Source organism: Acomys russatus, chromosome 11, assembly GCF_903995435.1.
Source record: "Acomys russatus chromosome 11, mAcoRus1.1, whole genome shotgun sequence".
In the NCBI taxonomy this organism is placed as follows: Eukaryota; Metazoa; Chordata; class Mammalia; order Rodentia; family Muridae; genus Acomys; species Acomys russatus.
The window spans coordinates 11,689,399-11,712,279 of NC_067147.1; the positions used below are offsets into that span (position 1 = coordinate 11,689,399).

At 42.7% G+C, this 22,881-nt stretch overlaps 1 protein-coding gene across 2 annotated transcripts in view; it reads left to right on the forward strand.

Annotated features, from left to right (window-relative positions):
* Positions 1-20,832, forward strand: part of Polh (DNA polymerase eta) — a 33,438-nt gene extending 12,606 nt beyond the window's left edge. For both annotated transcript variants that reach the window (XM_051152893.1, XM_051152894.1), the window contains 7 exons: positions 4,623-4,792; positions 7,626-7,729; positions 10,406-10,525; positions 12,608-12,731; positions 13,778-13,843; positions 16,080-16,249; positions 19,816-20,832. In XM_051152893.1, coding sequence (XP_051008850.1) covers positions 4,623-4,792; positions 7,626-7,729; positions 10,406-10,525; positions 12,608-12,731; positions 13,778-13,843; positions 16,080-16,249; positions 19,816-20,662 — 1,601 coding nt within the window. In that variant the 3' untranslated portion in view covers positions 20,663-20,832. The remainder of the gene's footprint in view (positions 1-4,622; positions 4,793-7,625; positions 7,730-10,405; positions 10,526-12,607; positions 12,732-13,777; positions 13,844-16,079; positions 16,250-19,815) is intronic.
* The last annotated feature ends 2,049 nt before the right edge of the window (positions 20,833-22,881 follow it).

Consider the following 22,881-nt stretch of genomic DNA (forward strand, 5'->3'; position numbering starts at 1 on the left):
GAGATGTTCTGTTCTGATGGCAGTAGCAACTGAAGCACTTGTGGACGGAACATGAGGAATGCAGGATGTCAGCATCTCAGCGTGCTGGAGAATGAATCCTGTCAGGTGTGATCCAGCATCAGTGTCTGGTCTTTAATTCTGAAATTATATAATTTCTCACAAGCATTATACAATTCCAAAACTATAAATACATGAGGTATGCAGAATGCACAAGCATTATACAATCGAGGCTAGTGCTGTAGTTTGAATTCATGTACATACAGACTGACTTATCAGTAGTCTCCTTTTCATCCAGGTGTGTTTTATTTTGGCTCTTTCAAAAAGGAAGTATAATATTGCCATTACCAAAGACCACACAATCATTATTTAATTGAAATCAAAACAAGATTGTATAGTTCTTAATGTCCTTCTCTAGGCTCTGTGGCACCTGATGAATAGGTTAAGCCACTACCTGTCTGCCGAGGAAATGCACCCCGTTTTAGAGACAAGCCGGTTGCCCTGAGCAAAAGAAGTGGCATTAAGCCTTAAATAATGTATACCCTAGGCATCTTGTACCTGGGTTTTCACACTTACATAAACTCCAATTTTTGAGGAGTTTATGCATACTGTAGGCATCTTGTATGTGGGTTTTCATACTTGCAGGTGCTTTTGTCTCACCCCTTCTCTCCATAGGGGATGGCCACTTCCACCTTTTACACTAAATGTTCTTCTCTAGGCTCTGTGGCACCTGATGGATAGGTTAAGCTGCTACCTGTCTCCTGAGGAAATGCACCCCGTTTTAGAGACGAGCCAGTTGCCTGAGCAAAAGAAGAGGCATTAAGCCTTAAATAAACTTATGTACACCCTAGACATTAGTACCTGGGTTTACACACTTACATAAACTCCCATTTTTGAGTTATGCATACCCTAGGCACCATGTTCCTGGGTTTTCACACTTGTTGCAAGTGTTTTTGTCTCAGCCCTTCTCTCCATAGAGGATGAACATTTCCACCTCTTCAACTAAATGTCCTTCCCTAGGCTCTATGGCACCTGATGGATAATTTAGGCCGTTACCTGTCTCCCGAGGAAATGCACCATTTTAGAGACAAGCCGGTTGTCTGAGCAAAAGAAGACAAGACATTAAGGTTACCCTTTTAAGTATGAATTTTAGCCTCCGAGTTTTGGGGATCTAACTAGGCTGAGGTGTACTTTGTCACCTTCAAATCTTCGGTGTCTTTTTGCATCTGGTGTGACCGCCACCTTTCCCCCGTGAAAGCAGCTCGAGTTTAGAGGGATAAGCCAGCTGCCAGAGCAATAACACCCTAACTCCACAAACAAAGGCTTTTTGATGTGGGAGGCATGCAGTTTGCATGTCTGTTTAAATCCTAGGCTGTTTTGCAAGTAACATATCAGCTGAGGGGTCACACCCTGTGGAGACCAGGCTGGTCCAGAACTTAGAGATCCACCTGTCTTTTTCTCCATTGTGTTAAGATGAAGGGTGTGTGCCACCACCACCCTGCACAAATATTTCATTTCAATTCCAGTCAATATCTAAAAAATTTTAAGTAACATCCAAGAGTTATCAAAAATGCTAAATATTAAGTCAGTTGTGCCAATTTAGGCTTCAGTAAGTGAAGCCCTGTTCACCATTCTTTTGAATTAGTTATTGCTAATTCGCATAGGTGGACCTTTTCCAGAGAGAGCTGATAAACACCTTGCAGCTTATAGGTTCTGAATTTCTGCTGCTACCAACTCTGTGGAAAAGAGTTTGGTACCTTCCTCCTTTCTCATTATTGGTAACTTAGCCTGGCATCTCTCAGCTTTCTGCCTTTCTCCCTGAAAAACAAAAGCCAAGAAAAGGCCAAAAAGTATCCAGAAGCCTTCTACCATATAGACTTAGCTCTTAGGGAGCTATTCTCCACCACCAAACCATAACAAAGTATCCTTTTTCAAGGGTGTGGACACACTACATATGCTGGGCACCCATTGTTACAGTAAAAATATATGGGTTCAGCCTAAGATGCTAAATAAAGACAGTCTGAAGCATACTTTAAAGTTGCTAGCACAATGCTCTGGGCAGAATCTAAACTGATACAAATCTATTCCTAAACTGTGGTAAAGACACTACTCTAAACTGATATATAATGCATACACCCAAGCATTTGCTACTATGATGCTCCACTGGCCATTCTTCCCTTAGTCTTCCTACACCAGTCAACTGTCCCTCTCCCCAACTGCCAAACTTGCTCCTCCTCCCCACAACAAGCCCCGCCTTCCACTTCCTGTCCTTCTTCCCAGCTGATTGGCTAAACAGCACTTTATTGATGGTTGATACATCCACTCAGCATTCCTCCACAGTGGCACTTAGGGCTCAGTGAGCTTAGGGTTAGAGAGAAAGATTTGCATGCATCCAGCGTAATGAGGTTGAACCACAGGACTGCTAGTTCACCAAGTGGGGAAAAGAAACAGGAGAAACTGGTGCTCAGTTGCCATAGTAGGGTGCTGGAGGAAGACATGCAGCGATGGGGAGAAGTGAGAAGCGGCAGTCTTGGATGGGCATCAAGGGCTTCCTTCTGCATGCTCATCTTCCCTATGTACTCTGAGCATACTTTCTGCCCTACACCTACTTCATTACTGCCTCTTTAAACCACCATGTCTATATTTGCTATGTATCCACTTCCTTTGCTGTAGAATCATGTTTTATCCCTTTAACAACTGTGAATTTGTGAATGACTGTTAAGGTCACTGTCGTGAACAGTCCTAAATAGAGAGTAAAGATGGTTTTGATTGGATGTTAAACTATTCAAATGGAATCATTCTCTAAAATAATGTAAATATTTGTTTTTCTGGAAGTTGAAGCTTGAGGAAATTATGAACGTTTTCTGAGTTTTGTTTTGGTTTCTGAGACAGCCTTATGGCTGGGCCCAGCTGGCCTTGAACAGCAGTGATCTCCGTGCCTTTGCCTTCTGAGTGCTATGGCTATAGTTGTGCCCTGTCATCCCCAACAAGTCTCAATATTTTCTAGTGAGGAAAGAGTGTTCAAGAGGCAGTTTAAGGACCCGGACAGTGGTGCCAGATGCTTTTAATCCTAGCACTTGAGAGACAGAGACAGAAGGATCTCTGAATTCAATGACAGCCTGCTCTACAGAGTTAGTTCCAGGACAACCGGAGCTATACAGAGAAACCCTGTCTTGAAAAAACAAACAACAACAAAAACAAAAAAGAAGAAATGTAAGGAAGAAAATTTGAAGAAACATACTTTTAAATCATTGCTAATGGGCTGGGAGTGTAGATGAATGGTAGAACATGTATCTAGCATGTTTGAACCATGGATTCCAGCCTCAGCACTACAAAAACCAATAAATTGTTATTGAAGAATGATTGTTATTGAAGAATGATTGTTAACATAAAACATTTGCTACACATTATCAATATAAGTTTTACCCAAAGCTGAAACTTAGGCTGTTGGAATTGGCATGCTCTAATGTGATTGGTCTTCTAAGCCCTGTGTCCAGGTCTGCTGGGACGTCTCAGCAGGTAAAAGAGCCCCCTGCCAAGCCTAACAACCTGGGTTTGATCCCTTTCACCTATGTGTGGCTATGCACATGCAGACAAAACAAATAAAATGGGGCTGGAGAGCGCTTGCTGCTGTTGTTCTGAGGAAGCTGAGTTGGGCTCCCAGCACTCACCTTGTGAGCCTCGCAAGCACCTGCAGCTCCAGCTCCAAAGCATCCAAACCCTCTTCCGGCCTCCAGGTGTCTCCGCACATGGCATACACTGACAAATAAAAATGAATTTTAGGATGAACATGTATCTAAAGCACTTGAAATCAAACCGTTTTTTGAATTTGCAGGATATTTGATCACACTGTGAATGGTGAGAGTGTGTTATTTACTGGGGGGAGAACCCCTGTTTTTTAGTTGTGGTGTGACAATGCACTAGCACACACTTTTAATGCAAGAGCTTTCTGCTTGAATGTTGTAAACATAAATAAAGTCAACCCTAGGTAAGAGGTAGAGCAAGCCTCCAGTTGACAGGAAGTGAATTTAGGATTATTAAGAAAAAACTATAGAGAGGAAGAACAAGTCAGGGGGACACAGAGAGGGACACACACATAGGAAGTAGAAGGGAACGACAATTCAGTTTGAAGGGCGTTGTTTGGAGGATTTTCTTCTGGGATGTAAGCTGAGGGAGAAGGTCAACTGGGAGCTTTCTCTGCCTCTCTGAGCGAGCAAGCTTGCACCCCAGCATCTGGCTCACAAGTCTTTATTGTAGAATCGAACAATTAAGAATTTGTTTTAAAAAACAACAACAGAGTGGTAAACATAGTCATGCACTGCTTAACATTTGGAATAAACTCTGGAAAATATGTCACTGGGTGATTTGATCATTGTGCAAACTTAGAGAAAGCTAGCTAATATACATTATGTTCTAATGCCATATAGTATCATATATGTAGTCTGCCCTTGAGAAAATATTACATGTTTCATGACTGAAAATCACTAATGAAACAAAAATACGTCAGCTGGAGCCTTTAATCCCACCACTCCAGAGGCAGAAGCAGGTGGATCTCTGTAAGACAGCCAGGGCTACACAGACAAACAAAACAACAACTATCTAACTGTGATCTCAACTCTTTTCAGAGGATATTCGAAGACAAGGCTTACTTCAATGGCTTGGTTCTCTTCAGATTGATGACTCCACCTCTCCAGACCTACAGTTGACTGTGGGAGCAGTGATTGTGGAAGAAATGAGAGCAGCCATAGAGAGAAAGACTGGTTTTCAGTGCTCAGCTGGAATTTCCCACAATAAGGTAAAGGCTGATTGTAGACCACAAAGAGAAACATCGACATTTTTAGTAAAGTATGGCAAGGATATTGCTGGATATTTAAAAGTCATGTTGAAAAAATAAATAAATAAAATATGTCATGTTGAGAGCCAGGAGTGATAATGCTTCCACTTGGGAGGTGGAAACAGGAAAACATGGGGGACTAGAGAGAAGGCTTAGTGGTTAACTGCACTGGCTGTTCTTCGAGAGGACCTGGGTTCAGGTCCCAGCACCCATATGGCAGCTCACACCTATCTGTAACTCCAGTTCCAGGGGACCCAATACTCTGGCCTCTGAGGGCACTACATGCACATGCTGTACAGACATACATACATGCAGGTTGAAAACTCATACACATAAAATAAATGTTGTGGTTTTTTTAATTGTTTAAAGTTTTAGGACTGGTGAGATGGCTCAGTGGGTAGGGCACTTGTCACCATCTTAAGAACCTGAGCTCCATCCCTAGAGCCTACATGGTGGAAAAAGCTCCTTAGGCTTTCCCCTGACTTCCACAAACGTAACACCCCCTTAAATGTAATGAAAAAAACAAACAGACACCTTTAATCTCAACACTCAGGTGGATCTCTGAGTTAGAAGCCAGCCTGGTCTGCAGAGTTAGTTCCAGGACAGTGGGGCTACAAATAGGGAAACCCTGTCTTTAAAGCAAATGAAAACTTAGCTAGAATAAAATCTATGTTGAGACTCAAATTAAAGCTTAAGTAGTAATATTGCTTAAGTATTTTCCTAAGCAGAAGCCTGAAAGTTGACCAAAAAATATCTTTTTTTAATGACTAAACTTTCTGTATAGAAAAATGGATGCAGGGCCAGGTGTGGTGGCTCACGCCTTTAATCCCAGCACTCAGGAGGCAGAGGCTGGTGGATCACTGTGACCTTTTATATAGCCTACTTCTTTTATTTTCACTTGCTTTATAGTTGTTGTTTTGTCTTGTAATTTTTGGCTTTTTGAGGCATGGTCTCCTGTCGCTCGGGCTAGGCTCACACTTCCCTTTCATCAGAGACAACCCTAACCCTAACCCTCCTGTCACTACCTTCCAAGTCCTGGGATTGCAGCCATGCGCCGGCACACTTAGCTTTATTGTTTTCTTACATGGAATTGCCTGGATATTTTATGCTTTGTCTGTTCCTTGTATCTATATCCATGTATATGTACATGTATGGACGTGGCTATGTCTGTGTGATGTTTGCATGTGTGTATCATAACCTAGTACCCCTCTGCTGTCTCTCTCTGAACCTAAAACTAGATTTTTTAGGAGAGGGGCCTACGCTAGCAGCCAACAAGCCCCCAGGCCTTCCCTTCCAGTATTTTCAAGATTATGCCCAGCTTGTTTCATAGGTGCTGGGATTCAAACACCAGTCCTCAGGCTTTAGAGCAATGGGGTCAATAAGAAAAAAACAGGGAGGAAGAGGCAGAGGGATCTCTGTGAGTTTGAGGCTAGCCTGGTCTACAAAGTGAGTCCAGGACAGCCAAGACTACACAGGGAAACCCTGTTTTGAAAAACAAAACAAAACAAAAAAAGGGAACAGTATTCCAGGAGCAGAATAACTGATTTTCTAACCCACTGTGAATAACATGCTCAGGAATTAAGCAGTAGGGCCACACTGCTGCCACTTTCTTCTCCCTTGAATAGAAGAATAGAAGGAAAGTTGTTAAGCTGCCCAGCATTTTTTTTTCTGGCTATATGGAAGGAAGGGAAATAATATGACTAATGTATATAAATCATACTAAGTATTGCCTAATTAAAGTTACTAAAGAATTGTACTAATACCTGGGCATGGTGGTGCACACTTTTAATCCTAGCTCTTGGGAGCCATTTGTATCTTTGTTGAGTTCCAGGCCAGCCTGGTCTACATAGTGAGTTTAATAACAACCAGCACCAGCCAGGCAGTGCTGGCGCATGCCTTTAATCCCAGCACTTGGGAGGCAGAGGCAGGCAGATCTCTGAGTTTGAGGCCAGCCTGGTCTACATAGTGAGTCCAGGACAGCCAAGGCTACACAGAGAAACCCTGTCTCGAAAAAACAAAACAAACAAAAAAACACAACTAAAGCCACATAATAGAGACCATTTATTAGTCAGCAGTTCTCAACCTGTGGGTCATGACCTCTCTGGGGTTAAACAACCCTTTCACAGAAGTCAAATATCAGATGTCATGCATATCAGTCATAACAGCAGCAAATTTTCAGTTGTAAAGTAGCAATGAAAGTAATATCCATCACAGACCATGTCTTAAAGGGGGGAAGGGCGGTGGAAGACTCTTACTAGTGAAATTAAGGAATAATTATATTATATGTAGATGTATATTTATATGTCTACAGGCGGTGAACATTTTAACTATATGCCTGTGTCTGTGTAGGTAGTCAAGACCAGCCTTGAGCTCCTGGTCTTTTCCACATTCACGTCCACATGTTGGGATTACAGGATTGTACTGTCATTCTTGGCTATCTTAGCATTTTCATATTTATATGAATAAGAAGTGAATCTTTAGTTTCTTCTCTGTTTTTTAAATCTTTTGTGAGAAAAATCTCAAATAAATGGAAAAGGAAAAAAAACTGACTTGAGGAAAACTGGGGATGAGTATAGGGAGAACAGTGAGGGAAATGTTTTTCCTAGAGGATTCTGTGGAAGACAGAGCTTTTGAGATGTTCTCAGTTTCTAGTTATATTTGATTTTCATGTGGAAACGATTAGGGTGGCCCTTAAGCTTTGCCTCTGTGTATGTATGTGCTCGCTTTAATATTTATCAGCTATATGTTGCTGCTGTAACAGTATTGAGGATCCTATTGCTCTCTGTTCTTCCAGGTCCTAGCAAAACTTGCCTGTGGACTAAACAAGCCCAACCGCCAAACCCTGGTCTCTCACGGGTCAGTCCCACAGCTCTTCAGCCACATGCCAATTCGTAAAATGTAAGTATCCAGGGAGGGCCTTCGGTCTCATCTTACCCAGGTGAATGGTCTCTGCTTGTGTGTCTTTTCTGTTTCATAAAGGTTTGGACTCAGAGAAGGTAGGCACCAGTCAGAGAGGCAACCCTGAGAAATCTAAGAAGGACATGTAGGCTTTTTTCTAAATGAATTTTCAATTCATAATTGTCTATGATATATACCTAATTCTGAATTAAAAAAAAAAAAAATCTCCCAGTATGGTGGTGTACACCTTTAATCCTAGCACTCAGGAGGCAGAGGCAGGTGGATCTCTGAGTTCACGACCAGCCTGGTCTACATAGTGAGTTCCAGGACAGCCAGGGCTATGTGGACCCTATCTCAAAACAACAATGAAAGAACTGAACCTTAGGCATGGTAATATATGCCTGTAATCCCAGCACTGGGAAGATGGTGACAGGAGCTTCAGTCATATATTCAAGGTAGTGAATACCTGGTCCCCAGGGCTGTATAGCCTGATCTACCAAAGGAAACAGAAGGTCCTGGGAAGATAGCTCACTGGGTAAGAGCACCTGTTGCTCAAATATGAGGACCACACCAAATCCCCAGAACCCCTATAAAAAGCCAGGTATGGCCGCCTGTGCATGCCCCTGTAACCTCAGTGCTGTAGAAGGAGGGAGTCCCATAGACCCCATTCCCTGGGCTTGGCTGACTGCCACCTAGCTCCAAGTACAGTGAGAGACCTGTCTCAAGGAAATAATTCCTAGAATCAAAGAACAGGACACCTAACATACTCTAGCCTACATGTGCACATATAACACACACACACACACACACACACACACACACACACACACACACACACACACACACACCTACCTGAGTGTGTGTATATATATTTTTTACCTCTATACCTAGCTTCCTTTTAGATTTTTACTAAAGGTCTATTAAATATGTAACAAAAATTTTGCTTCTTAGTGCCCCTTTAATACCAGCACTCGCTGGCCAGAGGCAGGTAGATCTCTGAGTTCAAAGCCAGCTGGTCTAGTGAGTTCCAGGACAGCCAAGGCTACCCAGAGAAACTATGTCAAAAATTTTTTTTCCCTCTTTTGGGTGTTGGTGGTGGCACATGCCTTTAATCCCAGCACTTAGGAGGCAGGTGGATCTCTGAATTCAAGGTCACTCTAGTCTACAGAACAAGTTCCAGTGCAGCCAGGGCTGCACAAAGAAAAATTTTAAAAACATTTTTTTTCTCCTTCTTTTGGGAGGTTGTTGAGACAAGGTGTCGCTATACAGTCTAGGCTGGCCTCATCCTATCGTGAGTGCTAGGATTACTACACCCAGCGCTACTACTGGACTCTTACGACCAGCTGGTCTCTTACTTTTCTCTACTATCAAGGGTTTTGTTTTTTTGTTTATTGAGGCAGGGTATAGCCCAAGCTAGCCAGGAATTCACTATGCCTCCCAGGCTCACTGGGATTAAACTCAGTTTAATCAGCCTGCTTCAGCTCACTGAATGCTTGGGGTTACAGATAGAAGCCACCTTACCTGGCTCAATCAAAGTTTTCAGATCTGCCAAATTACTCTGCAGTGAGGCGTGAGAACAAAACTCATCTGAGAAAGGTTTATGGACAAGAGGTGTGGAGAGCCAGCCAAAGACAAAGCAGCATGGAGACATAAAGCAGAAAGGAGGGAGGATAGAAGATGTTCTCAGTGAGCCTAGGGAGGCAGGGCAGGCCTATACTGGTGAAGACCCTGAAATAGAGGCCGTGGGTCGCTCAGGGTAGACTGTAGGTTGCCACAAAGCCAGCTGGAGAATACTAGCCATGGAAGATATTTATTTTGGGTTTAGAAATGTTTAAATTGGTGTTTGTTTGTTTTGCTTTTTTGTTTCTTTATTTGGTTTTTCCAAGACAGGGTCTTATTATGTAGCTCTAGGTGTTCTGGAACTTACTATGTAGATAAGGCTAGCCTCAAACTCACAGAGATCCACCTGCTTCTGCCTCCTAAGTGCTGGAATTACAGGCGTGTGCCACTATGCCCTGCTGGTTTGTCATTTCAATCTCCAAATGGAATAGTAGGTTTTTTTTTTTTTTTTTTTTTTTTTTTTTTTTTTTTTTTTGGTTTTTCGAGACAGGGTCTCTCTGTGTTAGCCTTGGCTGTCCTGGACTCACTTTGTAGACCAGGCTGGCCTCGAACTCACAGCGATCCGCCCGCCTCTGCCTCCCGAGTGCTGGGATTAAAGGTGTGCGCCACCACGCCCGGCTTGGAATAGTAGGTTTTAAACAACTGAAATTTTTATATAAGAGAACAAGAAAAAAGAAATTTTTACATATAGTTGAGTTGATAACAAATCAATGACCATTATTATATTTATGCTCATGTTAATCTTCCCAGGTCCCAGCTGAGGAGAATCATCTAGCCTTATGTTTTTGTGTTTGCATGTGCGTGAACCCAGGTGTGTGGTCACTGTGTGCTCGTTGAGTTGGCTCTCACCCTCCACAGAGGGCTGCAGGGGTCAGGCTCTGCTCCTCAGTACTTTTACCTGCGTAGCTATGTAGCCCTCAGCTTTGTGCTGGACAGTTAAACAGTCTCTGATTATTCTCTAAACTTCTTGGAGAGCTGCTTGGAGCAGCAGAATGCCTTTGTTTTGGTTAGCTGTGTATTTAAATGTAACCTATACATTCCTTCTCCTTTGTTTAGCCGCAGTCTTGGAGGAAAGCTAGGGGCTTCTGTCATTGAAATCCTTGGGGTAGAATACATGGGTGAACTGACCCAGTTCACTGAATCCCAGCTCCAGAATCATTTCGGAGAAAAGAATGGGTAAGTGGTTTATATTATTTTTCTTTTCTTTTTAAAAGTCTTAGTTTTAAAAGACAGGATCTTAATGTGTAGTCCTGGCTGTCCTAGACTCACTCTGAGACCAGGATGGCCTTGAACTCACAAAGATCACCTGCCTTTGCCTCCTGAGTTCTGGGATTAAAGGCGTGTGCCACCACACCTGGCAAGTCCCATGAATCTGAGATCTGCATAACCAGGCTAGTCCTACTTTATTATATCTATATCTAGTATCAGTTGTTTGTTATTTTGCTGATGTTACATTCAAATTTTTGTGTTTCGGCCCCAGTAAGCATAAAAAGATGAATCGGTGGCTTGCTTGTTGGTACTTTGCAAAAAAATAAAATTAGTGACTTAGCTTTAGAAAGTAGGATTAGGGGCTAGAGAGGTGGCTTAACGATTAAGAGCACTGGCTGCTCTTCCCGAAGTCCTGAGTTCAATTCCCAGCAACCAGTAACCACATGATTGCTCACAACCATCTATAAGGAGATCTGGTGTCCTCTTCTGGCCTGCAGGTGTTATATGTAGGCACAACATTGTACATAATAAATAAATAAATCTTAAAGAAAAGTAGAGGTTAGAGAGATGGCTCAGTGGTTAAGAGCACTGACTGCTCTTCCAGATGTCCTGAGTTCAATTCCCGGCAGCCATATGGTGGCTCATAACCATCTATAATGTGATCTGATGCCCTCTTCTGGCCTGCAGGGGTAAAAGCAGGCGGAGCACTGTATATATAATAAATAAATAAACCTTTAGGGCTCGAGAGATGACTCAGTGGTTAAGAGTACCGCCTGCTATTTCAAAGATCCTGAGTTCAATTCCCAGGAACCACATGGTGGTTCACAATCATCTGTAATGATACAATGCCCTCTTCTAGCCTTCAGGTGCATATGTAGGCAAAACACTGTATACATAATAATAAATAAATAAATAAAAGAAAGAAAGAAAGTAGGATTAGTTCTCGCCATACCAATGTCTTATATTAGAACTATTTAAGAAATGCAGGAGCCATCCTGGTCTGCACACAGTGAGTCCAAGACAGACAAGGCTACATAGAGAAACCCTGTCTCAAAAAAAAAAAAAAAAAAAGTAGTAAGTAGTATAGGAGCTCTGTCAGAGCTTTGGTATGCTTAAAGATGCAGTTTCTTTTCTTCCTTCCTTCTATTTATTTATTTGTTTATTATTTGGGATGGGTCTCAAAGTAACACAGGCCTTGAACTCCTGATCCTTTTGTTTCCACCTCACAAGTTCTGGGACACACTTAGCTATTAATTTTATTTTCTTTCTGTTTTCAGTCCTGGGAATTGAAACTAGGGCCTTGTACATGCTAGACAAATGCTCTTCCATTGAGCTATATACCCCAACCTCAATAATTTTCTCATAAAGGGGATAAAGAGCTAATGTAGGTATTTTGTTTTAACAATAATAATTAAGCAGCCAGGCATGGTATGCATGCCTGTAATCCCAGCACTGGGGGAGGAGGAGCAGAGGCAGGCACATCTCTGAGTTCGAGGCCAGCCTGGTCTACCAAGGGAATACAGGAAAGCCAAGGCTACAAGAGAAACCCTATCTCAAACAAAACTAAACTAAAAAATAGTTAAGTAGCGTGGTGGCTTATACTTATATTCTCAACTCTTGAGAGGCTGGAGCAGGAAGGTCCCGAGCTGGAGGCTAACCTGGGCTGCATAGTTCTATGCTGTTTATTTATTTTATTATTCTTAATTATGTGTATGAGAGGGTATGTGCACATGCATGCAAGTGCCCACAGAGGTCCCAGGTGTCAGGCCCCCTGGAGCTGGGGTTACAGGCTGCCTGTAAGCTGCCTGGTATTGGTGCAGGGAATCGAACTCAGGTCCTCCGGAAGAGCAGCATGTGCTCATAACCTCTGAGCCATCTCTCCAATCCCTATATGCTGTTAAATAGGTAAGTGGGCATGGTGGCTGTCACCTATAACCCTAGCAGGGTCACAATTCAAGGCCAGATGAATGAATAGTGAGACCCTTTAGGAAGCAAATGAACAACAAAGAAAATAATCATACTTCCATCTTAATGTCTTTTGCTGGTTAGGTCTTGGCTGTATGCCATGTGCCGAGGTATTGAACATGATCCCGTTAAACCCAGGCGGTTACCTAAAACTATTGGCTGTAGCAAGAACTTCCCTGGGAAAACAGCCCTGGCTACTCGTGAGCAGGTGAGCAGGCCTCTCTTAAAGGGGACAGTGGGCTCTGATAGCTGTGCTAAGTCGACTGGACTAGATGGTTGCCTTTGTTTTATGACATCAAAAAGAGTCGGATTTTTTTTTTTTTTATGTTGAAATAACTAGTTTAGTTTGTCATTATTTTTTCTCCCTTCAATCTAAAAAGGTATAAAATAGAAGTGGATGAAATGGACAGTGGAGGGTTTTTTGTTTGTTTGTTTGTTTGTTTTGTTCTTTTTTGTAGGGAGGAACTTCAAAAACCTAATATATCACGCCTCATTCAGTTTGGGTTCTTCCTTAGAATTGGAACATGGGAGAATTTACCCCGATGGCACCGTCAGGAAAAGTGAGGTGCAGGCCTTGGAGCCTGAGCGTATCTGTAATCGGGGCAGGCAGGAAGCTCATGCAGTTGCACTGAGAGTTCAGGCCAGCTGTGGTTGCAGTATCCTGACTAAACAAATTGTGTGTGCATTGAGCATGTGTGTAGACGTGCGTACCTTTACATGCAAGTGCAGACACCACAGGAAGGTATCCGATGCCCTGCTCTACTAACCTGCCTTATTCTCTTGAGATGATCTTGTTGAACCTGAAACTCTGCTGGCAGCCAGCAAATCCCAGGAACCCTCCTTCTCTGTCCCCACACGGCATGGGTTATAACAGGCCGTGTGCAGCTATGCCTAACTTGTGTGGTGGGTGCTGGGGATTCACACTTATCCTCATTCTTGCAGTGAGCGCTCTTCCCTGCTGAGGCATTTCTCTTTCCTTCCTTGGTTGTTGAGATGGGTTTGTGCGGTGTAGCACAGCCTTGAACTCATGATCTTTCTGCCTCAGCCTCGAGAGTCTGGCCTCACAGGTGTGCACAGCTCTGCTGCACGGAAAACCTCCAACTAGAGGAAGACAGAGTACTAAGATCTCCATGATCTAGTTATAGGGATCCATTGGTGGACAAATCCACTGTCTGGATCTGTAGTACGGTTACTTAAATGAAAGAATATGGAAGATTAATTTCCTTTTTGATTTGTTTTGCTTTTGCTTTTTAGGTACAGTGGTGGCTCTTGCAGTTAGCCCTGGAGCTTGAGGAGAGACTAACCAAAGACCAAAATGATGTAAGATTTCCTTTCTCTATTAGTCCTTGGGATTTAAATGCTACTTGCTCCTTACCCTGTGGAGAAGGAACACAGGGAAAATAGAATCAGCCTAGGGAATTTTAAGAAATTTCTTTTGGGCTGGAGAGATGGCTGAGAGGTTAAGAACACTGGCTGCTCTGCTAGAAGTCCTGAGTTCAATTCCCTGCAACCACATGGGGGCTCCCAAGCATCTATACTGGGATCTAGTGCCCTCTTCTGTCATGGAGACATACATGGCAAGTAGAGTGCTTGTATACATAAAAATACATTTAAAATTTTCCAAAAAAAAGCAAGGCAGTGGTGGCACACACCTTTAATCCCAGTATTCGGGAGGCAGAGGCAGGTTGATCTCTGTGAGTTTGAGGCCAGCCTGGTCTACAAAGTGAGTCCAAGCCAGTCAAAGCTACACAGAGAAACCCTGTCTTGAAAAACAAAACAAAACAAAAATTTAAAAATAATTTGTTTCACCAGACATTGTGTGCACACTTTTAATCCCAGGACTAGGAAAGCAGAGGCAGGTGGAAAGCAGAGGAGACCAGCCTGGTTTACAAAAAGAGTTCCATGACAGCCAGTGCTATACAGAAAAACTTTGCCTCAAAAAACCCCAAAAAAGGGGCTGGAGAGATGGCTCAGAGGTTAAGAGCGCCGCCTGTTCTTCCAAAGGTCCTGAGTTCAAATCCCAGAAACCAGATGGTGTCTCACAACCATCTATAATGTGATCTGATACCCTCTTCTGCAGATAAAGCACTCATATACATTAAATAAATAAATAAATAAACCCAAAAAAGTAAAATAGTCACATTAGATCACATTATAGACGGTTGTGAGCCACTATGTGGTTGCTGGGAATTAAACTCAGGACCTTTGGAAGAGCAGTCAGTGCTCTTAACCTCTGAGCCATCTCTCCAGCCCTATTTTATCAACTTTTACCACAGGCCTATAAAGCAGGGTACATTAGGGGTGAGGATGCAGCTTAGTTGGTAGATTGATTGTTTAGTGTGCTCAGAGTTCTGAGTTTGATCCCTAGTCTCTCACAAATACCAGGGCCAGCCCTTATTCTTATTCTTTAAACAGCAGGCTTTTGTCCTAGTACTTGTTTTTTTTTTTAAATAGTTTTTTCTGATTTATTATTATTTCATGTGCATTGGTGTTTTGCCTACGTGTATGCTTGTGTAAGGGTGTTGTATCTTCTGGAACTGGAGTTACAGGTGGTTGTGAGCTGCTGTGTGGGTGCTGGGAATTGAACCTGTGTCCTCTGGAAGAGCAATCAGCACTCTTCACCACTGAGCCATCTCGTCAGCACCCTCCTAGCACTTCTTTATACAGCCATCTGAGAAAACAATGCAGAATACCTCTAGAGACAGCAAGCACTCACCTTCAGTCAAGTGGGAGATTCTGAATGCTACGCTCAGCAAACAGCAATCAAGACCAGTAGGCAGAGTATATAAGATGAAAAGTCTATGTAGGGCTTCTTTTTTTGAGACAGGGTTTCTCTGTGTAGCCTTGGTTGTCCTGGACTCACTTTGTAGACCAAGCTGGCCTTGAGATCACAGTGATCCACCTTCCTCTGCCTCTCCCAAGTGCTGGGACTAAAGTTGTGCACCACTACCGCCCAGCCTGTGGTCAGGTTTTCGTTCAGAAATTATTATAGTCTAGGGTCTGTATTGTTGTATCCCTTATCGTACTGGACCCATTGTCCTGTGCTTGGTAAGTGTTTAGTATATGTTTGTATTTTATAGAAATACTAGAATAAATAGCCTCAGTTTTTAGTTTAGTAATTTTTAAAAAATATTTATTTTATGTATGAGTGCTCTATTTGCATATACACCTATGTGCCAGAAGAGGGCATCAGATCAGATCATAGATGGTTGTGAGCTGCCATGTGGTTGCTGGGTATTGAACTCAGGACCTCTGGAAGAACATACAGTGCTCTTAACCTCTGAGCCATCTCTCCAGCCCCTAATTGTTTTTTAGACAAGGTCTTACTATATATAGCCCTGGCTTACCTAGAACTTGCTTTGTAAACCAGGATGATTTTGAACTAACCTCCCCTAACCCCAAGTACATGTAAAGGAGTTACAATACCTAGTTGTTAGAGGAGTAGACCACCATGCCCAGCCCTCTCCTTGGCTTCTAAATTGAGTTTCCAAATCATTCTATTACCCTGCAGATGTTCTTAGTAACTGTGGCTGCTCTCATCGTTTTCTATCCACAGAACGACAGGGTGGCCACTCAGTTGGTCGTCAGTATTCGTGTGCAAGGAGACAAGCGTCTCAGCAGCCTGCGTCGTTGCTGTGCCCTCACTCACTATGATGCTCATAAGATGAGCCAGGATGCATTCGCTGCCATCAGGAACTGTAACACTTCTGGAATCCAAACTGAGTGGTAAGACTCCTTTTTAAAGTTTATCTTAAAAAAAAAAAAAAAAAAAAAAAGGTGGGGAGTGCAAGGCAGTAGTGACACAGGCCTTTAATCCCAGCACTTGGGAGGCAAAGGCAGGCAGATTAAGGCCAGCCTGGTCTACAGAGTTCCAGGATGGCCAAGGCTATACAGATCAATACTGTCTCAAAAACCAAAGAACAAAAATTAAAACAACAACAACAAAAAAAACAAGGTAAGGAAGATGATAAAAATGAGACAGTTCATTTGCAAGATTCTGTTTTTGCTTGGGTTTTTTGTTTTAGTTTTTTCCTACATTTGGTGCATTCTGGTACCCAGGGGTCTATCAGTAGCCAGGAGACAACATGAACCAGTACCATTCCTACCTGTTCCAGCTTGCTGTATTCAGAAAAATGACTGCCTGTGCTTAGGAACTTCTTGACCAACTACTTGATTGTATTTTAAAAACATCTTTCATGATTTTTATTCAGAAACTTTTCTTATAATCCAGGAGTTTTTTGGGGTTTTTGTTTTATCTCTTATAGTACTGGACCCATTGTTCTATGTCCAATAGGTCTTTACTGTGCATTTGTATTTTATATAAATGGATACTAGAATAAATAGCCTTAATGTTTGCTAATTAATTATTTCTTTTTGTGAAAGACAAGGTCTTGCTGCGTATGGTGGTACATGCCCTTAGTCCCAGCACTTGGGAGGCAGAGGCAGGCGGAGCTCTAAAAATTCGAGGCCAGCCTGTCTGCAAAGCAAGTCCAGGACAGCCAAGGCTACACAGAGAAACTGTCTTGAAAAAATTAAGACAAGGTCTTACTATGTAGCCCTCCCCTTCTGGACACTTTGGGAGCAGGAAATGGACCCCAGAGTTTCTTGTGCATAGCCCAGAAGTCTACTACTGAGCTGATTTCTGGCTCTTTTTTATAGAATTATGTAAATTCTACTGGTATTAGAATGCCATGTTCATTAGAAAATTCTACCTCTGTTGGACATGAAACATAGCCAAGACACAGTGGAATCATGTTTTTCTTTCTGTCCTGAGACTGATTATCATCGTAGATTTTTAAGATAGGAATTCCTGTATTCCAAGTGATGTAGCCAGAGAGGACTTTATACTTGTGTTCCTCCTACCTCCATCCCCAAGTACTGAGATTACAGGCTTGTCCTATCACACATCTGGTTTGTGAGGTGCTTGAGATTGAACCCAAGGCTTCATGCATAGGAGGCAAGCACCCTACTTTTACTGAGTTATAGCCCTGAATTGGGGTCCTGAGTTCTGTCCCCAGTTCCTGACCCCCATCTTCTATCCTGACCCCAAGAAAAGCAAGGTATATTCAAGCTAGTCTTTTTTCTTTTTTTAAGATTGATTTATTATGTATACAATGTTCTGCCTGTGTGCCATAAGAGGGCATCAGATCTCATTATAGATGGTTATGAGCTATCATGTGGTTGTTGGGAATTGAACTGAGGATCTCAGGAAGAACAGCCAGTGCTTTTAACCTCTGAGCATTCTCTCCAGCTCCTCAAGCCAGTCTTGATGGCACATGCATATAATTCCAGTACTCAGCAGGATCTGAGTTCAAAGTCATCCATGGCTACATAGCAAGATCTTGTCACAAGCCAGGCATGGTGGTGTGTTACAATAAATTTATCTGTTTGGCCTAGGAAGCCGATAACTGACACAGAGACCGAAACTTATTTTAAAGCTGCAAGCACTACGCCAGGCAGAATCTAAATTGATACTACTCTACTCATAAACTAAAATAAACTACTCTATACCTCATAACATACATATATCCCAAGCACTTGCCAATCTCATCCTCAGAGGCTTCTCTCCTTCCTCTCCCATCAGCTGTCAATTCTTGGCTTCTCCCCTCTCCAGGAATTCTTGCCTTCCATGTCTTGTCCTTCTGCCCAGCTGATTGGCTAAACAGTGCTTTATTGACAGTTATTACATCCACTCAAGACATTCCTCCACAGTGGTGCGTACCTTTAATCCCAGCACTCGGGAGGCAGAGGAAGGCAGATCACTGAGTTCGAGGCCAGCCTCGTCTACAAAGCGAGTTCAGGAAAACTAAGGCTACACAGAGAAACCCTGTCTCAAAAAACAAAAACAAAAACAAAAAGATCTTGTCTCAGAAAAGAAAGGATATTTCAGATTCATTATGACAAATATCAATTTGTCATTAATTATTTTTAAAAAGTTGAGTTACGTGCATAAAACTAACTTTTAATTTCTGATATAATTGCTTATCCACAAATTTTAAAGTTACATAGATGCAAATGATAACTGTGATACTATGTTTATATGAAGTCTTCTTTGAAAACCATTATGGGACACTAACATTAGCTGTTTATAATGTTGCACTAAAACCTGAGAGGATTCTTTGTTGCTGTAGAGCTTAGACTGGCCTTGAACTCATGGTCTTTCTCCCTGGGCTCTAGTACTGGACTTCAGGCATGGGCTACCAGATTAAACTCGCTGTAACTTAAAAATAGAATTTTTTTGTTGTTCTGTTTTCCTTTCTTTCTTTCTTTCTTTCTTTATTTATTTATTTTTGTTGTTGTTGTTGTTCTGTTTTTTGAGACAAGGTTTCTCTGTGTAGCCTTGGCTGTCCTGGGCTCACTTTGTAGACCAGGCTGGCCTCGAACTCACAGAGCTCCACCTGCCTCTGCCTCCTGAGCGCTGGGATTAAAGGTGTGTGCGCCACCACTGCCCAGCTTTGAAATGTTTGAGACTGAGATTGGCAACGAAAAGTGTGATAGGAAATTTTATCTTTAAAAATGTCAGTGTTATGGGTTAGGGTTGGAATTTTGTTTCACTTATTTTATGTATATGTGTGGCTTAATGTGTGGTGCTACATGTAAAGTCTTGAGTTGGTTCTACAAAGCAAATTCAGGCCATCCAGCTGAGTGGCAAGTGCCTGCCCGCTGAGCAACTGGCTGGCAAGCCTTTTTATGTAGCTGGATTGACCTTGAGCTCCTGATCTGTACTTCTCAAGTGCTGTTGCCTTGATTAAAGTCTGTGTTACCCCAAGCCAACTGTGTTGGGGCACACCTTTAACCCCAGCATTCAGGAGGCAGAAGCTGGCAGATCTCTTTGAGTTGAGGCTGGTCTCAGGCTAGCTGGAGCTATATACTAGGACTTAGAAAACAAAAAACCCAATTTAGCCAGATGTGGTGGCACATGCCTTTAATCCCAGCACTCGGGAGGCAGAGGCAGGCGGATTGCTGTGAGTTCGAGGCCAGCCTGGTCTACTACAGAGTGAGTCTAGGACAGCCAAGGCTACACAGAGAAGCCCTGTCTCAGAAAACAAAAACAAAAACAAAAAACAAAATTTATGTTGCCTGAACCTTTAATTACAGCAACTTCTCTTTACTCATGGGTTCTCAAAGTGCGTCTAGAGACTTAGATTCTGTTACCCCAGTCTACTCTCTTTGTATTGCAGTGCAGTAAGAACAGTGTCCTTTCCTGGTTGAGCCAGGGTTTGTCATTGATTGAATCTGGCCTCTTTTCACAGTGATGTGGTAATTTCCTTGTTCCATTACTTTGTACACAGGTCTCCTCCTCTCACAATGCTCTTCCTCTGTGCTACCAAGTTCTCTGCCTCTGCCCCTTCAGCTTGCACAGACATCACCATCTTCTTAAACAGTGAGTCAAGTTGTCAGCCAAAGGTGCCAATGGCCAGCTCTGAAACCGAGACCCAGAGAACTGGTCCAGCTGTGCCCACCTCTAAAAGGGCAGCCACCTCTCTAGAGTCCTTCTTTCAAAAGGCTGCCAAAAAGCAGAGACTGAAAGAGACTTCCTCTGTATCTCTTAACACATCCACAGACAAGTCCCCATCCAAGCCCTCGTTGCTGTTCCCAACCAGCCAGACTGCTGGCACTGATCCCTTCTTTAAGCAGAAGAGTCTGCTGCTGCAGCAAACCCAGCCTACAAGTCCTGCAGCTCCGCACCCTCCACAGACCGACTCAGAAGTGGAGCCAAACTGTTTTCCCACTGAGTGTGTAGATGGTAGACCTGTTTATGAAGGAGTGTTGAAGCCAGTGTCCTCTAAAGCAAGTTCTACAGAAATGCATGTGGCTGAGAATAGTCCAAACATGCTTGATTCTTCAGCTTACAACTCTCAGGAGGTGGCCCAAAGGGCAACTGAGGACCAAGTGCTCTGTGACAAGTGTGACTCCCTGGTTCCAGTGTGGGATATGCCGGAACACACAGATTATCATTTTGCACTGGAGTTGCAGAAGTCTTTTTTGCAGCCTTGTACTTCAAAGCCCCAGGCTGTTCCTGCCTTGTCTCCTCAAGGCAAAAGAAATTCCAAGAGTCCTTTGGCTTCTACTAGTAAGCGCCTTAGGCCCCATGGCATGCAGACCCTGGAGTCCTTTTTTAAGCCACTGACACATTAGTGCTGCCTCAGGCTTTCAGGAGAGCTTTACTGTTTTATTTGTAACGTGACAAATGATATCATGTTGATTTCTCAAGGAAATCTATGAAAATTTTAATACAAAATTAAGTTTTTTTCTCTCTACCAGTGGGATTCAGATCCTGTTACTGATCAAAATGTTTTTAATATTTTGTTTGTGTGTAGCCCTGGCTGTCCTGGAACTCTTTGTAGACCAGGCTGTCGTCAAGCTCATAGAGATCCGCCTGCCTCTGCCTCCGAGTGCTGGGATTAAAGGTGTGCACCACCACGCCCCGTAATGTTTTTAATCTTTAGGGAGATACAGTATAACCAGAGCTACAATGAGCTTTGGCAAACTCTCTTCAGCTTGAGCTATCTCACCGTAATGTATTGTTTAGGGTATAACTCAAAAGATACAGATTCCCCCCACCCCACCCAAAAAAAAAAATCCTACCTTAAAATTGGAACAGAAAGAAGGGAAATGGGGCATGTGGTAGAACACTGGCTAGTATAACATGTGCAAGGCCGTGTATTCTAGTCCTGGTAGTGGAGGGGAAAAAGGACTATAAACATGGGCAAGTGCAAAAGACTAAAGTAGTAGGTTTTTGGGTTTTTTAAATGGGACATGAGGTTTTCTTCAGCCATGCATGTATTGGGATTAAAATCTTTTAGGCTTTTCTGATAAATTACATATGGCCTTTGAATTACACATGAAACCACGTAGGTTAAATGGGTAAAAGAAAGCATATACATCTCTTCCCATACATAAATACACATCAACTTCATTTTACTTATTTGTAAAGGTTAAGAGCACTGACTACCCTTCCAAAGGTCTTGAGTTCAATTCCCAGCAACCACATGGTGGCTCACAACCGTCTATAATGAGATCTGATCCCCTTTTCTGGTCTGCAGGTGTACATGCAGGCAGAGTGCTATATACATAATAAGTAAATAAATCTTTTTTTAAAAGAATTATAAAAATGCAGGGGGGCGGGGTGCTGGACAGATGGCTCAGAGGTTAAGAGCACTGGCTGCTCTTCCAGAGGCCTGAGTTCAATTCCCAGCAACCACATAGTGGCTCACAACCATCTATAATGAGATCTGGTGCCTTCTTCTGGCCTGTGCACAGACAGAACATTGTATACATAATAAATCTTTTTTTAAACATTGGGTCTTTGAAATGTTTAAAATTCACTGTGCTTAATAGGAAAGTACCCTTTCCTTTTAATTTACTGTGGCTGTTTCTCTGGCTAGATTTGTAGTCCCCCGTCTCCTGCCCCAACCTCCTACCCCTGCCCCAAGACAGGGTTTCTCTGTGTAGCCTTGACTGTTGTAAACTTTTTGTAGACCAGGCTGGCCTCGAACTCACAGCGATCCACCTACCTCTGCATCCCAAGTACTGGGATTACAGGTGTGCACCACCATGCCAGGCTGATTTGTAGTTTCTTAAAGGCAAGAATTCTTGCAGTGCCTTGCATGTAATGTCTTCTTGACATTGGTTGAATGTATGTATAAAAAATTATATCTGAGTGTCCAAACTGGGACAATAAAAATGTACTCTTTGTGGGCCTGCCTTGCACACTTTTATTTCCCTAAATGTTCTGTTAATGTAAAAAAGTGATGGGCTGCAGAGAGATGGCTCAGAGGTTAAGAGCACTGGCTGTTCTTCCAGAGGTCCTGAGTTCAATTTCCAGCAACCACATGGTGGCTCACAACCATCTGTAATGGGGTTTGAGTCCCTCTTCAGGGTGTATGTAAAGACAAATCTCTCATATACATAAAAATAAATAAATAATATGAAGTGGCTTACTGGTGATTTTCCAACATTGGGGGATGGATAGGCTAGACTGTCCTCAAAACTGTGATCCTCCTACTTCAGTGTTCTGTGTGCTGAGATCTTAGATGTACACCACCAAGCCTATGCAGCTGTCACCTCTTTTGGTTGTTCTGACAGTTGGGCTGACTAGCAGTGAGTCGTCATATGGCCAGGTGGTTTTGGTACATGCTTGTAATCCCAACAGTTTAGAGAGTAGAGGAAGGGGATTCAATCTGGAGTTAAAATCATCCTTGGCGAGACAACCTGGACTACATGAAAGTGGTAGGAAATTAGGGGTGTAACCAGTGGCAGAGGACTTGCCTAGCATGACTTTAGAAGGAGAAAAGTAAGCGAGATGTGACAGAGATCTGGAGGTGGAGGCAGGAGGACCTGGAGTTAAGTTTCAG